The following is a 17,163-nucleotide window of genomic DNA, read 5'->3' on the forward strand; positions in this document are numbered from 1 at the left end:
ACCAAAGAAAAATAAAATTGGCGGTCAAATGTAATTATATACAACACCAGCAGATATGAAGTAAACATATTTCAGTCCTGGGGTGCCTGGGTGGCTTAGTTGGTTAAATGTCCAACTCTTGATCTCAGCTCAGGTCTTGATCTCAGGGTCATGAGTTCAAGCCCCTGTGTTGGCCTCCACACTGGGCTTGGAGCCTGTTTAAGAAAAAAAATTTTTTTCGGCCCTCATTGTTTGGAGTTACAAGTATGTACTTTTAGGCCACAGAATCCAGTAGGCATCAAACCCTTGCTAGGTGTCAGGTGGGTAACAATGGGTTTCGTGAACATCAGGCTAGTTAAGTTATCCTGAGCTACGTGAGCTTCAGTTTAAAATTGTCAGTCATGCATTTCTACCCCTTCCCCTCTCTCCCATTTTCTTAGTTGTGGGTCCTGCTTCACCAGGTTACCTGTGTTCTAATTCATCCTTCACCACTGAATCAAGCTAGATAAAAGGGAAGGAAATTTTTGAAGTGAGGAAAGGAAATAGGCTTTTATTAAGCTCTATAAGTCAGATTCTCTCTTCAAGTGTTGACCCAGACATTTGTTACTTTAGTTAATCTCCAGAATTATAATTAGATTTTATTTTCATCTCACATATAGGGAACCCCACCAGTATAATAGCTTGTAAGTCCTCCATGCTCCTGGGGCTCTCGTGCTGGGCAGTTTTAAAGGCAAGAAGGGAGAGGACGGTACATGTGGTGAGCCCCCCTCTCTGGCCTTTGTAGAAAAGGCTACCTAGGAGTCAGTGGAGTTGGCTGGGCCCCCTTTGGAGAATGCTGATTGCTGTGTAGGCCAGAAATCTAGACCAAGCTGTGCCAGATTAACATTTACTCTGGACCAGTAGTTCTCAGATTTTAGCATATATCATAATCATCTAGAGGGCTTGTTGAACACAGATTGCTGGGCCCTACCTGAGAGATTTCTGATTTAATATGCCTGAGGTGGCCTAAAATTTGCATTTCTAACAAATTCCCAACTGACGCCAATGTTGCTGGTTCAGGAACCACATTTGAGAAGTCCTGCTCCAGGCCCTGCTCAAGTATGGGCCGTGGGCCAGTAGCACTGGTGAGACATGCAAGTCTCTCAGGCCCCACCCAGCCTTTTTCAATCAAATTCCCCAGGTGGTTTATATTACATTCAAGTTTGAAAAGCTCTTTTCTAGAGAGCTGAAGAAATGGTAATGGGGCAGATTTTGAGTGAGACTTTGGAATATGGCTTATTATTTTATAGCCATTTCCTTGTCCGTAGTTATAGACCGGATGCCAGAGAATCAGGATCACAGAATGTTAGTCTGAGAAGAAGTTTAGAGATCATCTGTACCTTGGAGAAATCATAGTACATGCTAAGGTAGAATTCAGATGACTCTAGAATTACTTGAGGAGCTTTTAACGGTAACACTTGTAACATCCTAGACCAATTTAAATCTGAATTTCTGTGACTGGGCATCAGTAGTTGTGCATAGCTCTCAGGTGATTCTGATAATAACAGGTCTAAATTCCCTTGTTTTTCAAGTAAGGAAAGTACTTGAAGAAAGTACTCCTGTGCGGGTAGGGTGGAAATCATATGTAATATATAATTTGGACACATTACGATCTATCCAAATTTAGGTAACGACAAATCTTGACATAATAATAGGGTCTTTGTGGTCTTTTGAACTATCTCAAATTGCTTTGCGTTGATTAGTTTTTGTGGTCGTGCAGTGGGCTGGACACCTACCTTCCAAATCTGCCAGAGACGGGGAGGAGATAAATGATGACCAGTAGACAGTGTGAGTGTAGGATGGTGAGAAGTAGGAGGGTGGCTGTGCCACTCTGATGGGGTGCCATGGGGACGGTCATGTAAATGAGGTGAATAGCCAGGTGCCATGTGGCCTAGAAGTGCTGGGCTTTGATGTCACCTGGCAGGGCCACAACTCAGTTGATGGGCATATCTTTGGTTGGTGAACTCATTCCCTCTTCAGACCCTAACCACTGTCCTCATGTGCTTTCCAGTGCCCAACCGCTGCAAAAATGTCTGCAGTCACCTCTGCCTCCTGAGACCTGGAGGATACAGCTGTGCCTGTCCCCAAGGCTCCACCTTTATAGCAGGAAGCACCACTGATTGTAACGCAGGTAGGGGTGCTGTCTGCACAGCCATGGGGCCCTGGGAATGCTCTTCTGCCTTCTTCAGTAGCTTCCCTACTTGTGCTTCTCTTCTTGCAGGAGCCTGGAAAAAATCCTCGTGTGGCTGGGTCCTTTGCAGGATAGAGCGGGGGTGGCTCAGAGGAGGGATGAGAGATGGGGAGATATGAACAGAGCTGAGTGGGACTTAGGGAGCCAAACAGAGTTGGTGTTCCAGTGATTGCTGAGAATTATTTGCTAGGATCTGTAGGGTACAAATCCAGTGCCCCCAAATCTACCACTGTGTTGTTTTGTAAGGATATTTGGAAGAGTGGGTTTTCAATAAGGTCTCTGCCTCCTTTCTTTACCTCCATACTGGATGTCTGTTGCCCCAGAATCCATCTGGCTTTAATTGGGGTTCCTCAAGTGGGGAATCAGGTTCCTGAGGTGGGGGACCTTATCCAGTGCAGATGGGAGGGCGAGAGGAGGGTCACTCTTTTCCTCACATGCTCATTTCAAAGTTTTGACAAATGAAAAAGGTACATTTAAAAAGACACCTTACGGGGCGCCTGGGTGGCTTGGTCGGTTAAGCGTCCAACTTCGGCTCAGGTCATGATCTCACGGTCCGTGAGTTTGAGTCCTGCGTCAGGCTCTGTGCTGACAGCTCAGAGCCTGGAGCCTCTTTCAGATTCTGTGTCTCCCTCTCACTCTGCCCCTCCCCTGTTCATGCTCTCTCTCTGTCTCAGAAATAAATAAACGTTAAAAAAAAAAATTAAAAAAAAAAGACACCTTACATTGTTGGAGGCTGGAGGCTGGAATAAGGAAGCAGTGCTTTGTTTCTCATCCCAAATGCTGTGGATGATCTGTGCCTAGTAGGACCTTTCTTCAGTGACTCTTAAATTAGGGAGTATATATAAGTCCTGGGGAATAACTAGTGTCCCTGGCTAGTATCCAATTCTTAATAATACTCATTAAAAAAATCATCCTGTTTGCTAGCAGCCCATTTTGTGGCTCACATCCTTGTTTTTATTTTTTAGTGGCCCATTTTATGGTTCCCTTCCCTCAGTTTTAGCTGATGACGCTATGCTTAACCACCTGTGGCCACCAGGGGGAGCAAGTGGTTAAACAAGGCACCAACTTTTGGCTTTTCTGAACCAGCCGGAAAAGTTGGCGGGTTTAGAGAATGAACGCAGGAACCAAAAAACAGCTACTCCCGCTTCATTTCCCCTGTCCCCACTCTCATCCCGAGGCTGGGGGAAATATTGGCAAGATTACAGTATTTAGTAATATTTTGAGCCAAACAATTTCAAGCTTTTGACATTTGTTGTATGCTGTAGACAGATGGTTCTGACATTTATCACAATTTCGCACTCATGGGCGGTGTTGTCCAAGATGTTACTTCATCTACTACTTTCCTCATTTACATTGTTTGCCAAGTGCATTATAGTCAGATTCTTGTTTAAAAGAACTTTAACCAAAGCAAGCACGATAATGGTGGTAGTTGTTCCATATGGGGTCTTAGTTTGGCATTTTAAGTAATTAATTTGATAAGTATTTATTGAGAGCCTACTATGGGCTAAGTACTAAGTGCTGGAGATAATGAAAGTGAACAAAACAGATCCCTTGCCTTTGTTGAGCTTATATTCTAATAGAGATTCTAAATAGAGACTGCCCCCCCTCCCCAAATGTATAATGTCAGATAGTAAAAGCAAAAGGAGAAAACGAAAGCAGGGTAAGAGGGATGAGGGTCGGGTGGGAGTTGGGTGGCTTTTAGGTAGAGAGCTCTGGGAAGGCCTCTGTGATAAAATGAACTTTGAGTAGAGATTCAAATAGAGGGACTGAGCCAGGAGGATATCTGAGCTCCTTAAATAAGTGCACATGTGACAGATACTTACTGAGCATCTTCTAGGTATAAGACATGAAAACGCTAACAGCCCCATCAGGCACCTCCAAGGAGTACGTGGGGGCTGAGCTGGAGCAGGGACCCAGAGCAAGGGCAAGTTGGAGGACTTAAAAAATAGGAAATCTCTAACCAGCTGTCTATCAGGCATCTGTGTATCTGCATTGTTGCTTGATTGATGGGTCCCTGATGCTTTGAAGACTTCAGATGAAGTGTTGAGGTGTGCCCAGATTGAACTCTTGTGTTTCACTGGGCTTGCAGAGGAGAATTCTGAAAACTTCAAATGAGAACACGAATGTCCTAAGAGATTTCTTTACCACAAGTTTCTTTTAAATGTTAATATATGTTCTGGAGTGTAGCATCTCTCCACTGGGGGAAAAATGCTATAAATTGCCTCTTTCTTTCCACCAAATGTACATTACTCTCCAAGACCTTATTATTGATAAGGATATTCATCTGACTTAAGTGGAAGGTAACGTTTTGATGAGGAAACTAATTAGCTGCCCTGCCCCCATCCACTCCCCACTCTGACCCTGGGCCTGAAGCACATTTGCATGGTTTGGGTGCTCTGCTGAGTGTGGCTGACTAACACATGCATGGCTTTCCCTTTCTGCAGCCATCGAAAGTCCTATCAACATGCCCCCCCCATGCAGGTGTATGTACGGAGGAAATTGCTATTTTGATGAGAATGACCTCCCCAAATGCAAGTAAGTCTGAATGTTGAGGTCCGAGTTGTAGGCCTTGGGGGAATTTAAGACAAAGTAGCCAGAAAAACAAGTACAGGAGCCTTGCCAGTTCACTAATTTTCACATCGTGACCAGCTTGCCCTCCCTTGGGAGAGTCCGCAGAGAACTAAGGCAGTGCTTCTCAAACCATACTGTGCATAAGTATCATCTCATTCACAGGGATTCTGCATTTCCAACAAGCCCCCATGAGATGCCACAGGATTGTGAGCCAACTGTAACAGGGATTAGAGAAGTGACAGCCCCAATTTCTCTACTCACCTGGTGTTAATTACATTTGGAGTGTGGGAGACCAGCTGTCAGCAGAGCTGAGTCAGCCCAAGCACTTGTGATGAGCAGAGACTGAGCTAAAGACTTGGGGGAAAAAAAAGAATTCTTGAGAAAGCTCTAACGTGGCACAAGATAAATGGAGGTCTTTAAAAACTGTTTAATGGAAACATATCAGCGGAAAGAATACAATCTTGGTTTCCATTTTCATTCTCAATGGAAACATTGCATAGAGTAGACACCAGTACATTTATTTGATGACCCTGCAGGTGTCATAGCCACAGCATTGAAAGTGAATTTCATAGTCAGATCAAAGTCAGTTGTTCTTGCTGCTCATCATATCTTGGCAGAATAAACAAAGTCGTGCAAGATACACTGACTGTCCCGTGTGTAATTTGCTCGGTCAAACCTCTCTCTACCTGAAGATGTGCTTGTACAATAGCTATGGAAGCCTAAGAATGCCACAGCTTATGAGCAGTTCTCCTTTCACTTCCAGGTGTCCCAGTGGCTACATGGGAAAATATTGTGAAATAGGACTTTCAAAAGGTGTCCCTCCAGGAACAAGTAAGTTTTAAGAATATGAGCAACCTGGGGGCGCCTGGGTGGCTCAGTTGTTTGAGTGTCCGACTTTGGCTCAGGTCATGATCTCGCAGTTTGTGAGTTCGAGCCCCACATCGGGCTTCCTGCTGTCAGCGCAGAGCCCACTTGGGATTTTCTGTTCCCCCCTCTCTCTGTCCCCCACCTCTCTCGCACTCTAAACATTAAAAAAAATATATATGAGTGACCTGGAAATGCTTCACAGCTCCTAAGTTGAAAGCTGTTTATATTCTATTTAACTCAGTCTTTGAATTGGTTCTGCCCTCAGCTTCCACTCTTAAGTCTATTGGTTCCTTTCCCTTTCCCCATGCTGATATGGTCACTTTTCTTCCCTCTTCGGTGGCAGCAGTGGCTGTGCTGTTGACAGGCATCCTGATCATCATAATTGGAGCGTTGGCAGCATTAGGATTTTTCCACTACAGGAGAACTGGCTCCCTTTTGCCTTCTCTGCCCAAGCTACCAAGGTCAGTTTCATCATGTGGAATATTGATTTTAGAAGCTTGGGTGATGTGACTATGTGAATAATTCAGGGTTTTTTGTTTTGTTTTGGTTTGTTTTTTTTGTAAGTTAAAATAGCATAACGTGCAGCTTAACCTATTCTGTAGAAACAAAAAAGTATTGAACTTAAAAGCCATTATTTCAAATCACAACCTCTTAATCTAATGCTTTTTTGAAGCCTGAATGCAAATCACACTTTATCGTCCAAATAGTTATGCCCACTGGTGGGGATTCAGGTTAGACTGGAACACAGTCTGTGGTTTGGACCAGGCTTTATTCCTGCAAGTGCCAAGTTAGCCCTCTCTTAGATGTCAAGCATTCAACAATGTGCTTTAACACTTCTGTGTAGCTAAGGCAACTTCCTACCATATTTGAGGTATGAATTCAGAGTGGGAATTGAGCGTTTCATTTAAGTAAGCTTTAGCAATATGGAGGAGAGGGTACTATTGCAACAGGTGGCTTAAAAAATCGTACACTGTTTCAATTACTTTATTTCAGCTTAAGCAGTCTAGTTAAATCCTCTGAAAATGGAAATGGGGTGACCTTCAGATCAGGAGCAGATGTTAACATGGATATTGGAGTGTCTGGTTTTGGGCCTGAGTCCGCCATTGACAGATCAGTGGTGATGGTGAGTGTGGCCGCAAAATGGCTGTATGCTTACTGTTTTATAAAAGAAACACTTTTTATAGAGAATAAAATTAACCTAGAATAAAAATGAAACGGTATGCTTCTCAACGTGAAGTCTTTACAAAATTAGGAAACATTACGTTTTTGCAGAAAGGTCTCTAACATATTAGTGATAAAATTGCACTTTACCCCTGCTCTAAGCCACACTTGAATCCTAAACAGTGTTAAGTTTAATGAGAATCTTAAAGAGTCTTATGTTTTTTGGGGGAGAGGGGAGAGAGAGCATGGGTATTGTTTTTATTTGATGACTCTTTGTATGTTAAGGGAAGGAGTAGGGAAATCCATGTTTCCTAGTCTTCTATATTTCCCCACCAATGTGTATAGTTGGGATACATAGTGATTTTAGATGCAGTGGTTGCTTCAAATCACAACTCTGCCGCCTTCTAAGAATGTAATAATAGGCATGAAGCTTGATCGCTCTGACCCTCATTGTCCCCATGTATAAAATGGATACAGTAATACCTCTTGTGAGGACCAAATGGCTACTTTATGAGTATACTAGTACAGGGTCTATAACCAGGACTGGAAAATAACTTTCAATATTTTGCCTTTCTCCCAAATCTTTGATGTTTAGCCTCCACATAAAGGTACAATATTACCTATTCTTTCTTCTTTCCCCTCTCCCTCTTCTCCTCTTTGCTCTTTTTTCCACCAGCCACCCTTTTCTCTGCTGTGCAGACCTATCCCCAAGTGAATATTTGCATTAAGGAGCCAAAGAGAATGTGGGTGTAAAAGAGTGTTCCTGTTTCCTTGATCTGATGAATTAGTGCGTTTGTTACTTCATGTGATGTTTGCCGTGTGGAGGCCTTGTGTCTCCTGGGTTTTTCTTTAAGTTCTTTTTGGATAAATTTGGCATAGCAACTAGTATACCTCCAGGTGTGAGGAGGGCACCTTCCTTCCTGTGTAAACCAGCTACTTCTTTTCTCCGTCAGAGTGAACACTTTGCCATGGAGATGGGGAAGCAGCCCATAATATTTGAAAACCCAATGTATGCATCCAGGGACAGTGATGTCAAAGTGGTTCACCAGCCAACCCAGGTAAGAAGTCACAGCCCTTTCTTTCAGGTTCTGCTACTACTGAATCTTGTGCTATTGAATAATGCCCTCCTAGGGTTCTCCTAACTTTCCCTCAAATGGAAGGAAGCAGTGTTCCCACCCTTCAGGTTCACTAAATGCGATAATAGGACTGACCCAAGGGTATGACACCAACGTGTTGCAGAGTCGCTGAGTGCTGACCAAGAGCCTTGTCATGCTGAGTGGTCAGAGCAAGAATTATGAGTCCACTCAGGGGCTTGGCAAGCAGTGCCTGACTCACACAGACTCTCTGTAAATATTTGTGAAACGAACAAGTGAATGATTGTCAGGTCATTATGTGGAGATTTGGGGGATTGGGGGATTGGGTATACTCTCTGGGTTCTTATTGGTATCACCAGTGTGTTATTTGAGGTGACCTCCTTATGCTTGCCTTTCACATACTTTTCTGAAAACTAAAGTCCCCAACGTTGATAGGCAGATACCTAAATTTCCTTTGGTGCAGCCCTGTTACTCACTCATCTTTAAGAGGAGCAGGGAGGCGACATAGGTGAGTAGATGAAGGGAAAGAACTTTTCCCTGGACCTGGAACAGTAGCTCCCACACCACTCCTAGTGCCTGTCAGCATTTAGCCTACTTCCTTTGTTGAAACAACTACAGCGTCAGGGAAATGCAGTTTCATGGTTAATACCTAACCTTCATTTGAAATCATAAGGTATGGTACATTTTAAATATAAAAAGGTTTATTTTATGGATAGAATTCTTAAGATCAGAAACAGTTGCATCTTAAGCATTTTTCCTGATCCTTTGATATCCAGGTAGCAAAAATATGATCACATGATACAATAGATGTGGCATTTCATTTGGCATTTTCGCTCGAAATAAAATGAGGCCATGTTTACAAACACATGTTTGAGAAGAAACGAAACAGTGAATGTAAAAATATAGGAAAAAGAGTGAATTTTTACTTTGTAATTTGTTAACTATATATTCATGGTAATTTGGGCTTAGGAGGGAACCTTGGAATCACATGAATGTTGCAGAAAATGTCTAGAGGGGTATTAATTCCATTATGTCTCTTGTTTCAGAAATTCAACCTCTTGTACGCAGTCATCTTAGAGTAGTAATTTTATTCTAAATATCCAAAGATAAGAGTCTCAGTTCTCCACTGAGTTTGGGAATAATTCATGCTGTTCCTCTAAGATTTGGCTGCCAGTATACAATTGGAATTGTTTGTCTGAAAATATGGTCAACAGTGGAAATAAGGCAGCACAGAGAACACAATAAAATTGTCATTACTAAGTGAGAGTATGACTGTGATGGGGTTTGCCTCCCAGGACTAAGGCATGAGACAGATGACATAGTGGTTGGTGCTTTGATTTTGGGGAGATGGGAATGGTGTTTAGTCCTAGGGCACGGCATTGTTCTCCTATTAAGACAAATAGTGCGGGGCGCCTGGGTGGGTCAGTCGGTTGAACGTCTGACTTCAGCTCAGGTCATGATCTCGCAGTCTGTGAGTTTGAGCCCTGCATTGGGCTCTGTGCTGACAGCTCAGAATCTGGAGCCTGCTTTGGATTCTGTGTCTCCCTCTCTCTCTGCCCCTCCCCCACTCATGCTCTGTCTCTCTCTCTTTCTTTCTGTCAAAAATAAATAAACATTAAAAAATTAAAAAAAAAAAAAAGACAAATAGTGCCTGACCATGTCTGTGGGAAAGCAAGGCAGTAAAGAGAACCAAAGAGCTGGTAAGAAACTTCACAGCAAAACTTCTTTCAAAACTGGATAATATCCTTTAATATGCATACAGGTGACTGTATCTGGAAATGTGGATAACCAGAACTATGGAAGTCCCATAAACCCTTCTGAAATAGCTCCAGACACAAAGCCGGCTTCCCCAAGTGCTGATGCAACTCAGGTAATAGTGTCTGGCTACTGAAATGGTATGGGATTTGCAAAGGGCTTAGGAATTGCTGGGTTTACTAATGCTAGGGGAGACTAGGGAGACCCTGATAGGCTCATGGACCCAAGATAGGCAGTTAATAAAGGTAATTTTTAAATAATAATAAATTGAAAATTGTTCCACTAACTAAAACCACATTTATAGCATGGATTGAGATGGAATGATATTCCTTGTGGTGTGGGAGACCATATGGAAAAAAGAAGGGCAACTGGGGCATTGAGTGGCTGACTTTGGCTCAGGTCATGATCTCGCTGGGTTTGTGAGTCCGATCCCTGCGCCGGGCTCTGTGCTAACAGCTCAGAGCCTGGAGCCTCCTTCATATTCTATGTCTCATCCTCTCTCTGCCCCTCCCATGCTCATGCTCTGTCTGTCTCTGTCTCTCAATAATAAATAAATGTTAAAAAAAATTAAAAAAATAAAAGAGGAGCAACAGATTTCAGGATCTAGTCTCTTCAGACTAGAGTTACTTGATTTTACAGAATGACTTAGAATAAAGAGTTCACTGTGTCAATCACACATATAGAAGACCTTTTCCTTTTTCATCTAATACAGTTTTTCTACAGTCTACATCTTTGTTCCCTGAATAATGTACTGTGTTCTTAGCTCTACTGCTGTTACCTATATTCACCACGAGATGGCACTAATTCATACTCTCTTCATCTGTCCATCTATCCATCCAACCAACATTATTGCCCTCGGTGTGCCAGGTACAGGGTTTAACACTGGAGATTAAAAGAAAAAAAGATCACGAATAGAGCTTCTCTGTCATGCTTTCAGGCACTTTGAAATTTTTAGATTGGTCTACAGAGAGAAATTAAATTAAATTTGATATGAAATTTTGTGTTAATATATAATCCATCACTAGTTTTAATGGACACATATGAAGCTATTTAAGATCTAGCTGTCTGATTTTGGGCAAAATATTTTTCCTCTGGTTTTTAGAGTCTTTATGTTTCTCATTGGGCTCACTATTGGCATAGTTCTTTGTGGTACAAAAGTTTGTCTATGCATTGCAAGACAGTTTAGTATTTCTGGCCCCTGTCCATTAAGCGTCAGTAGTGTCTCCCCCAATGCCTTGTGATCCCAGAAATCAGCCCCACTCTGCCTCAGCACCCCCATTTCCAATTGGGAGCAATAGGATCTGGAATGTCTCAGTTTTAAGGTTCTATGACCCCTGTAAAGTAATATAAAGAAACAAATCCAAGGGTAGTGATAAATCTGACTACACAATCCTTGTTTCTGAAATAATCTGTAAGCATAACTGGTATCTGCAGAGTTAACCTGGAAGTCATGCTGAATTTTCAGCACCTCAGAAATTGGTTCCTATTCTGCTTGTTTGGATCAAAATAGAAGTTGAACTAAATTAATGCTAATGAAGAGTTTATAACAAAGGTCTCTACCTTTTCATATTTCATTTACTAATTCCTTCTTCTGATACACACATGCACGAACACACATACACACACACACACACCAGACACATAAAAATGTCTTAGAAAGGAATTTTCAGTTTCATATTTTTTCAAGGGACTGAATTTTTTTAAGCTACATTTTAAAATGGATTTTGAAGATTAATTTTCTACAGACACCGAAATACTTGGATGTCACAAGTCTTGAGTGTCGCAATGTTGTGTCTCTTGAGTGTTCCCTAAATCTGACTCAACCCCAAGGCAGTGCCAGATTTATTTTATATTCTCAACTTTTCTTTCAGTCCATTTCAAGTCTAGTGATCCTCTCCACTGGACAGAGCTCTCTCCCAGCCTGAGCAGGAAGGGGAATGTGGTGGAGATGTTGCAGCCTCTGACCTGCACATCTGTCATCAGAAACAATGAACACTGAAAGACTTTTCAGACGAGAGTGGATCTTCATCAGTTATAGTCCCTTTCTTTCTCATCTTCACCTTTGCAGTGTGTTGGCTCTTCCTCTGTTTTGTTGTTTTTAATCAGTTGAGGCTGAGACCCTCTAAGGTCTGTCCTACGTGCTATGTCTAGGGATCTCTCTCCATCAGTTGTCTCCTGGGCACTGAGATGGCAGCTAATGTGGCTTAAAGCAGTAAGGCAGCACTTGGTTAGGCTCTCTCTAGGTTGACATTAATGTGCCAAAGTGGCTCACAAATGTATGTTTCATCAGTAAATCTGCTCAAAAGACTCAAAGCTAGGAGCAAGAATTCCTATGACTCAGTTCTATTGTTTTCCAAGTCATGTTGACATGCACTGGATTTCCCAAGGAGATAAAAGTGAAAATCACCAGTTTCTCTTGTAAGTAATTGCTTAACTCCAAGGAGCCCATCCCATAAGTGTAAGCTTCCAGAGGCCAGGCTCTTGATCTAAATGTCTTTATCTTTTTCTTGGTGGCTGCCATGTACAGAGTAGGTGTTCACTTACATGTGGGTTATAGTGAATGGTCTTCTCCTGTAGTCATGTGCCCCCTACTTCCTCACATGTTGGCCGCCTAATTTCACAGAGCAAGAGATGCCCCTAAAACATATGGGCTACCTTAGCTTTCTGCTGGAGTAGGCTGTCCACGCCCTTGCTTTCTGTTCCTTTGTCTTCTTCCATCTCGAAACAGCCAGAGCTGTTTCCGGCACTGGCACCATGGGTAGCTTTTCAGTGAGACCTGGGCCACCAGCCGTAGTCTGTGGTGATTTCTCTTTGGGTTCTTCAGTGTATGGTCTGCTGAGTCCTATCATCATTGCCTACTCTTCCACCTACAGTTCAGTTATATGCGCCTGCTGTGACTCCTTCCTCATCTATAAAATAAGAGCACCTACCTCAGAGTTGCCAGGGAGATTAATTGGGAAAACTTGTAAAACTTTTAGACTAACCCCTGATACATAGTAAGCCCTCAATAGATGCTATTTTTTTGTTGTCACCATTGCTATTTTGATTACAGGAGGAAATGATGAAGGGGAAGGGATAGGTTTGAGTTGACCGAGGATCAAGACATCATTTTAGGAAATGAGGGTTACAATCTGGCTTTCCCCTTAAGTTTTAAGCAGCCCCTGAAGAAATCTCTTGCCTGTCTCTGTCAAAGCTTCTAGATTCTGTTGGCACAGATTCTGTCAACTATACATGTCAAGTCAAGGAAGTCTTTGAAATTATTAGATGAAAAGAGCCCAGAGACTTTCAGTTTCAGTTTGGGGACTGTCTGAGGAGGAACTGAACAATGTACCCATGGGTCAGGTCATGGGGTCCCAGGTCCCAGTTTGCTTTTTCCTTCACTCAGAAGACATTTTAAAACCTACATGGAGGTTGGGCGCCTGTGTGGCTCAATCGCTTGTGCATTCAACTCTTGGTTTGGGCTCAGGTCATGATCTCAGTTTCATGAGTTCAAGCCCTGCATTGGGCTCTGTGCTATTAGCACAGATTTTCTCCCTTTTCTCTCTGCCCCACCCCACTTGTGCTCTGTTTCTAATAAACAAACAAACTTAAAATTAAAAAAAAAAAAACCTCCATGGAGGAACAAATCCATGCAAAAAATTCCATTACTGAAGGTTTTCTGTTTCCCCCTTTTCATTTAGGCAACAAAATGGAGTATCTTCAAACGAAAATTGAAACCAACTACCAACTTTGAAAACCCAATCTATGCGGAGGTAATTGTTGACAATTTTTGTTCCCACAGGCGTTCAGCATTCTTTCTTAGCAATAACTTGTCTGGCTAAGGTGGGTATACACTCAGATTATTCTGAGCAAAACTGGTAAAGATTTGTTTTCTTCACACAAAACTGTTTCCAGTCCCACTGGGGGAATAAATGGCTGATTCGTTTTTCCCTGTGGTCTTAGATGGAGAATGAACACAAGGACAGCACTGCTGTGGCTCCCACTCCCTCTCCTTCCCTTCCTGCTAAAAGTTCTCCAAGGAGAGACCCAGTGCCAACCTATACTGCGACGGAAGACACTTTTACAGACACCGCAAACCTTGTTAGAGAAGACTCTGAGGTATAGCTATGCCATCTGTTTAGGGATCATTAGAAACACACTTTTGCACATGTATTTTTTACAAACAGATGAAGAAAAAGTTAACATTCAGTACTTTATTAAAAAAAATATATTTTTTCCCATTTGCCTGTAGTTGGAAGTGTCTTTGGAAACCGTGTCTTGTGTGTCTTTTTTTTTTTTTTTTTACTTATGCTGTCTCATATTTTTACAAATAATTATCACAATGTACTATATGGATATCTTTGCACTGAAGCTATCTGAAGGTAATGCTATAAATATACTGTACATTTGTAAATTTTGGAAAGATTATCACATCATTAAATTTGCTGAGAAAAGTCTCTGCTGAATTGGTTGGTGATCATTCCAATAAATGACCCAACAAAGAAAGGAATTGACTTAGGGCCTTTCGCCATGTCGAAAGAAGAGGTACCACTCATATTCCCTATAGGATTATCAAGCAAAGAAACCCAGGCCCCACTCTTGGGTCCATTTTTACACCTCAGCACTTAATGTTCAAGATTAGCTGATTATTCGATTAGCTGATTAGTAGGCATATGGATACAGGGCACTGTGTGTTATCTAGACATCTGGGTCTGACCGTAGATGCCTCAGATAATGCAGAAGGTAGAAGAAAACCAATTCAATTTCACCCTTCTGCATGTTTGTGTTGTCTAGCCAGAACACTTTCACACCTGTTACCTCACTAGCTGTCAAGTCAACGTTTTTATTTGTGATGTCTGTGAGAAAATTCCATGTCAGGAGGTACAAGTGTCCCGCAAAGAGTTTGTATCCAGTTGAACGAGCTCTTTCGCCTGATGGACCATAGGGCAGTTTCCATCCTTGCCTGGCATCCCAGGTGGTCACCTACCCCAGACACTGGAGCTCACCAGCTGAATGACTAAAACCAAATCTGTGTCTTCATCAAGTAAGGTGCAAAGCGAGTACCAGTTAAGCAAAGCCTCAACTGGGTTTTTGTTTCTGTCTGAAAATATCATTATAATGACTATTTATTTCCTAAGTTGAACATGAATAGAAAGGGAAACTGTTCTTATTGAGCCTTTTTTTAGGTCCTTTTGGCTAAATTATACATTTGTATCGGAATGTACTGTAGAGCCTAGAGTTTCTCTTGAATAGTGGGCATATCTTCACAACAGGACCCATGGCAGGAATATACAAGTTCCATACTGAGTAGCATTTCTGGCTCTCTGTGCTAATATTGCACATTTTTAAAACAATGAATGGATGGATGGATGGATGAATGAAACATGTACTACTGATTATTTTGTTACCGAGTTCTCAAAATATTTGTGGCTTGTATTTTGAGAGCTTATTGTAATTTTTTTGAAATATACTTTGATTAGAAAAGCAAACGGAAATGATGCTGCTGAAAAATTTCTAATAAATGTGTATTTTATCAGACTTCTTTGGCGTGCTTCTTAAGACCAGCTCATGAATCGGTTGTATTTCGCTGTGCAGAGAGCTCAGGGCTGTAAGTGCCAGGCAACCTGAGAGCTAGGGGTGTCCAGAGTTCAGGGAGGGGAGGAAGAATTCCCAGCACATGCAGACCTGACAGGCCTGGTGGGGTAATCTCAGAGGGGAGTAGGCTCCGTAGGTTCCCACCTGAACTCTGGGGAGGCAGCCCCTTTAATTGCCTTTCAAAGTCAATTTCCACCTCTTCTTACGCTGTAGGCCCTGAGCCAGGTCCCCCTTTTCGGATCTGATTGTGTTCCAGAGCTCAGTGAAAGGACCCACTGCTGAGGGATCTCCGAGCTCCTCATGCTGAGCCTGACAGAAGAGCAGTGAGGACAGTTGCAGCTGGAGAGAGTTTTGTTCCAAATTGGAATTCAAGCTTCTGTGGGGTGTGTATTCTGATGCATTAACATGGGGGTGGCTGCATCAGCCAGTAGAAAGTGTGAATGCACGGGTAAAAGGGAGCCAAGAGAACCTGCACTTGGAAATGTTTGTAATTTCCAGCTTTGGTATTTGTTTTGGGCATTAAACTCACTATGAAATTGTTCTCAGGAATTTCTTTTATGAGAATTCGTTTTCTGCTCAGCTTCATTTCCTGGTATATCCCAGAAAGGACTCAGAGAGCCTGCTGGTGCCTTCCTGTCCTCTCCAGGGGACTTTGGCCCTCCCGTGACCCCTCCTGGTAGGCTCCCCCAGTGCTGGGTTCTCCCCCTGCTTCCTTCCTTCCAGCCAGGGCAGCTGTTTGGAAACTCTGCCAGTGCAGGAACACCGGGGAGACAGGGCACTATTTACAAGAGTGAAGTTGAGGTTGCTCATCATTTTAGCACATGAAACAGGGACAATTTTAGTAGCAGACATGCAGTATTGTGTGCAATATAGAATCATGACCACAGCAGGTGTGTCCACCCAAAGCTGTCCGATCATACCGGTCACCTTTTTCCAGGGTTTCCCAGTAAGCTTTCTCCTATTTATTCACTCACTGATTCACTCACTCACTCACTCACTCACTCTCTCTGTGTTCTACCAGCACTCAGTTGCAGACAAAGGGATGCAGAGACCACGGGTTTCAGGAAAATATGTGATGGGAGAATTTTCCATAAAGTCCATCCATTATGTTGGTTTTTCTCTGAAATGGAAAAAGACCAGCATTTGATTTTTGAGGTGGAATATTTCAGACTGGCTCAAAGACAGTTAAGAACTATGTAGGCCCTGGGGTGAGGGAGGGTTCTAAGGAAGCTGGTTGGAGATACACAGGTTTTCCCAGGCATCCTAGAAAGAGCCCTAGACTGCAGGCTTGAGTCCTTGGCTGCTGTTGATCTCTCAGCCTCTGTTCTGCCTTCCCCCTGCGTTCATCATGGTCACAAGCTAAGGGGGATACTTTGTGACTATGTGTTTCCTTTCTGAAAGCTCCCTCAAGAGAATAAAGCTAAAGTTGCTTTCTTCACATCTGTGATTTGCTTTGAAATAAGCCAGTGTGTGTGTTGGGGAGAGAGTGAGGAACAGGATAGAGATACAAAGAGATTGGCCACAAGGCAAGAAATGTTGCCGCTGGGCTTTAGGTCCATGGGGGTTATTATACTATTCTCTCTATTCTGGTGTATGTTTCAGATTTTCCTGAATGAGCTAGGAACTCACATCCTTCAGTTTGTTTGCTGTCCTCTCTAAGTAACACACAATCATGAATTGTCACGAGAGAATCCTGTGTTACAGGCACCAGCAAATCACAATAGCTAGTAGAATGTTTACACGCCAGGTTCGGTTCTCAATACTTTACGTGCTTTATCTCCTTTCATCTTCATAACAGTCCTATGTGGTAGATTGGGTAGATTGTACAGATGAGGCACCGAGTGGCTAAACACCTCTGGTTAAACACTAAAGTTGTGGGGCGCCTGGGTGGCGCAGTCGGTTGAGCGTCCGACTTCAGCCAGGTCACGATCT

General features: G+C 42.7%; 1 protein-coding gene across 3 annotated transcripts in view; it reads left to right on the plus strand.

Moving 5' to 3' along the window:
* Nucleotides 1-15,174, plus strand: part of LRP2 (LDL receptor related protein 2) — a 199,159-nt gene extending 183,985 nt beyond the window's left edge. For 2 of the 3 annotated variants that reach the window (XM_058714866.1, XM_058714868.1), the window contains 9 exons: nucleotides 2,030-2,149; nucleotides 4,654-4,744; nucleotides 5,544-5,611; nucleotides 5,991-6,108; nucleotides 6,641-6,770; nucleotides 7,762-7,866; nucleotides 9,665-9,772; nucleotides 13,338-13,409; nucleotides 13,600-15,174. In XM_058714866.1, the coding sequence (XP_058570849.1) occupies nucleotides 2,030-2,149; nucleotides 4,654-4,744; nucleotides 5,544-5,611; nucleotides 5,991-6,108; nucleotides 6,641-6,770; nucleotides 7,762-7,866; nucleotides 9,665-9,772; nucleotides 13,338-13,409; nucleotides 13,600-13,761 (974 nt within the window). In that variant the 3' untranslated portion in view covers nucleotides 13,762-15,174. The remainder of the gene's footprint in view (nucleotides 1-2,029; nucleotides 2,150-4,653; nucleotides 4,745-5,543; nucleotides 5,612-5,990; nucleotides 6,109-6,640; nucleotides 6,771-7,761; nucleotides 7,867-9,664; nucleotides 9,773-13,337; nucleotides 13,410-13,599) is intronic. The other variant, XM_058714867.1, reaches the window with a different exon arrangement.
* The last annotated feature ends 1,989 nt before the right edge of the window (nucleotides 15,175-17,163 follow it).

The sequence above is a fragment of the Neofelis nebulosa genome, chromosome 2 (genome assembly GCF_028018385.1).
Source record: "Neofelis nebulosa isolate mNeoNeb1 chromosome 2, mNeoNeb1.pri, whole genome shotgun sequence".
In the NCBI taxonomy this organism is placed as follows: Eukaryota; Metazoa; Chordata; class Mammalia; order Carnivora; family Felidae; genus Neofelis; species Neofelis nebulosa.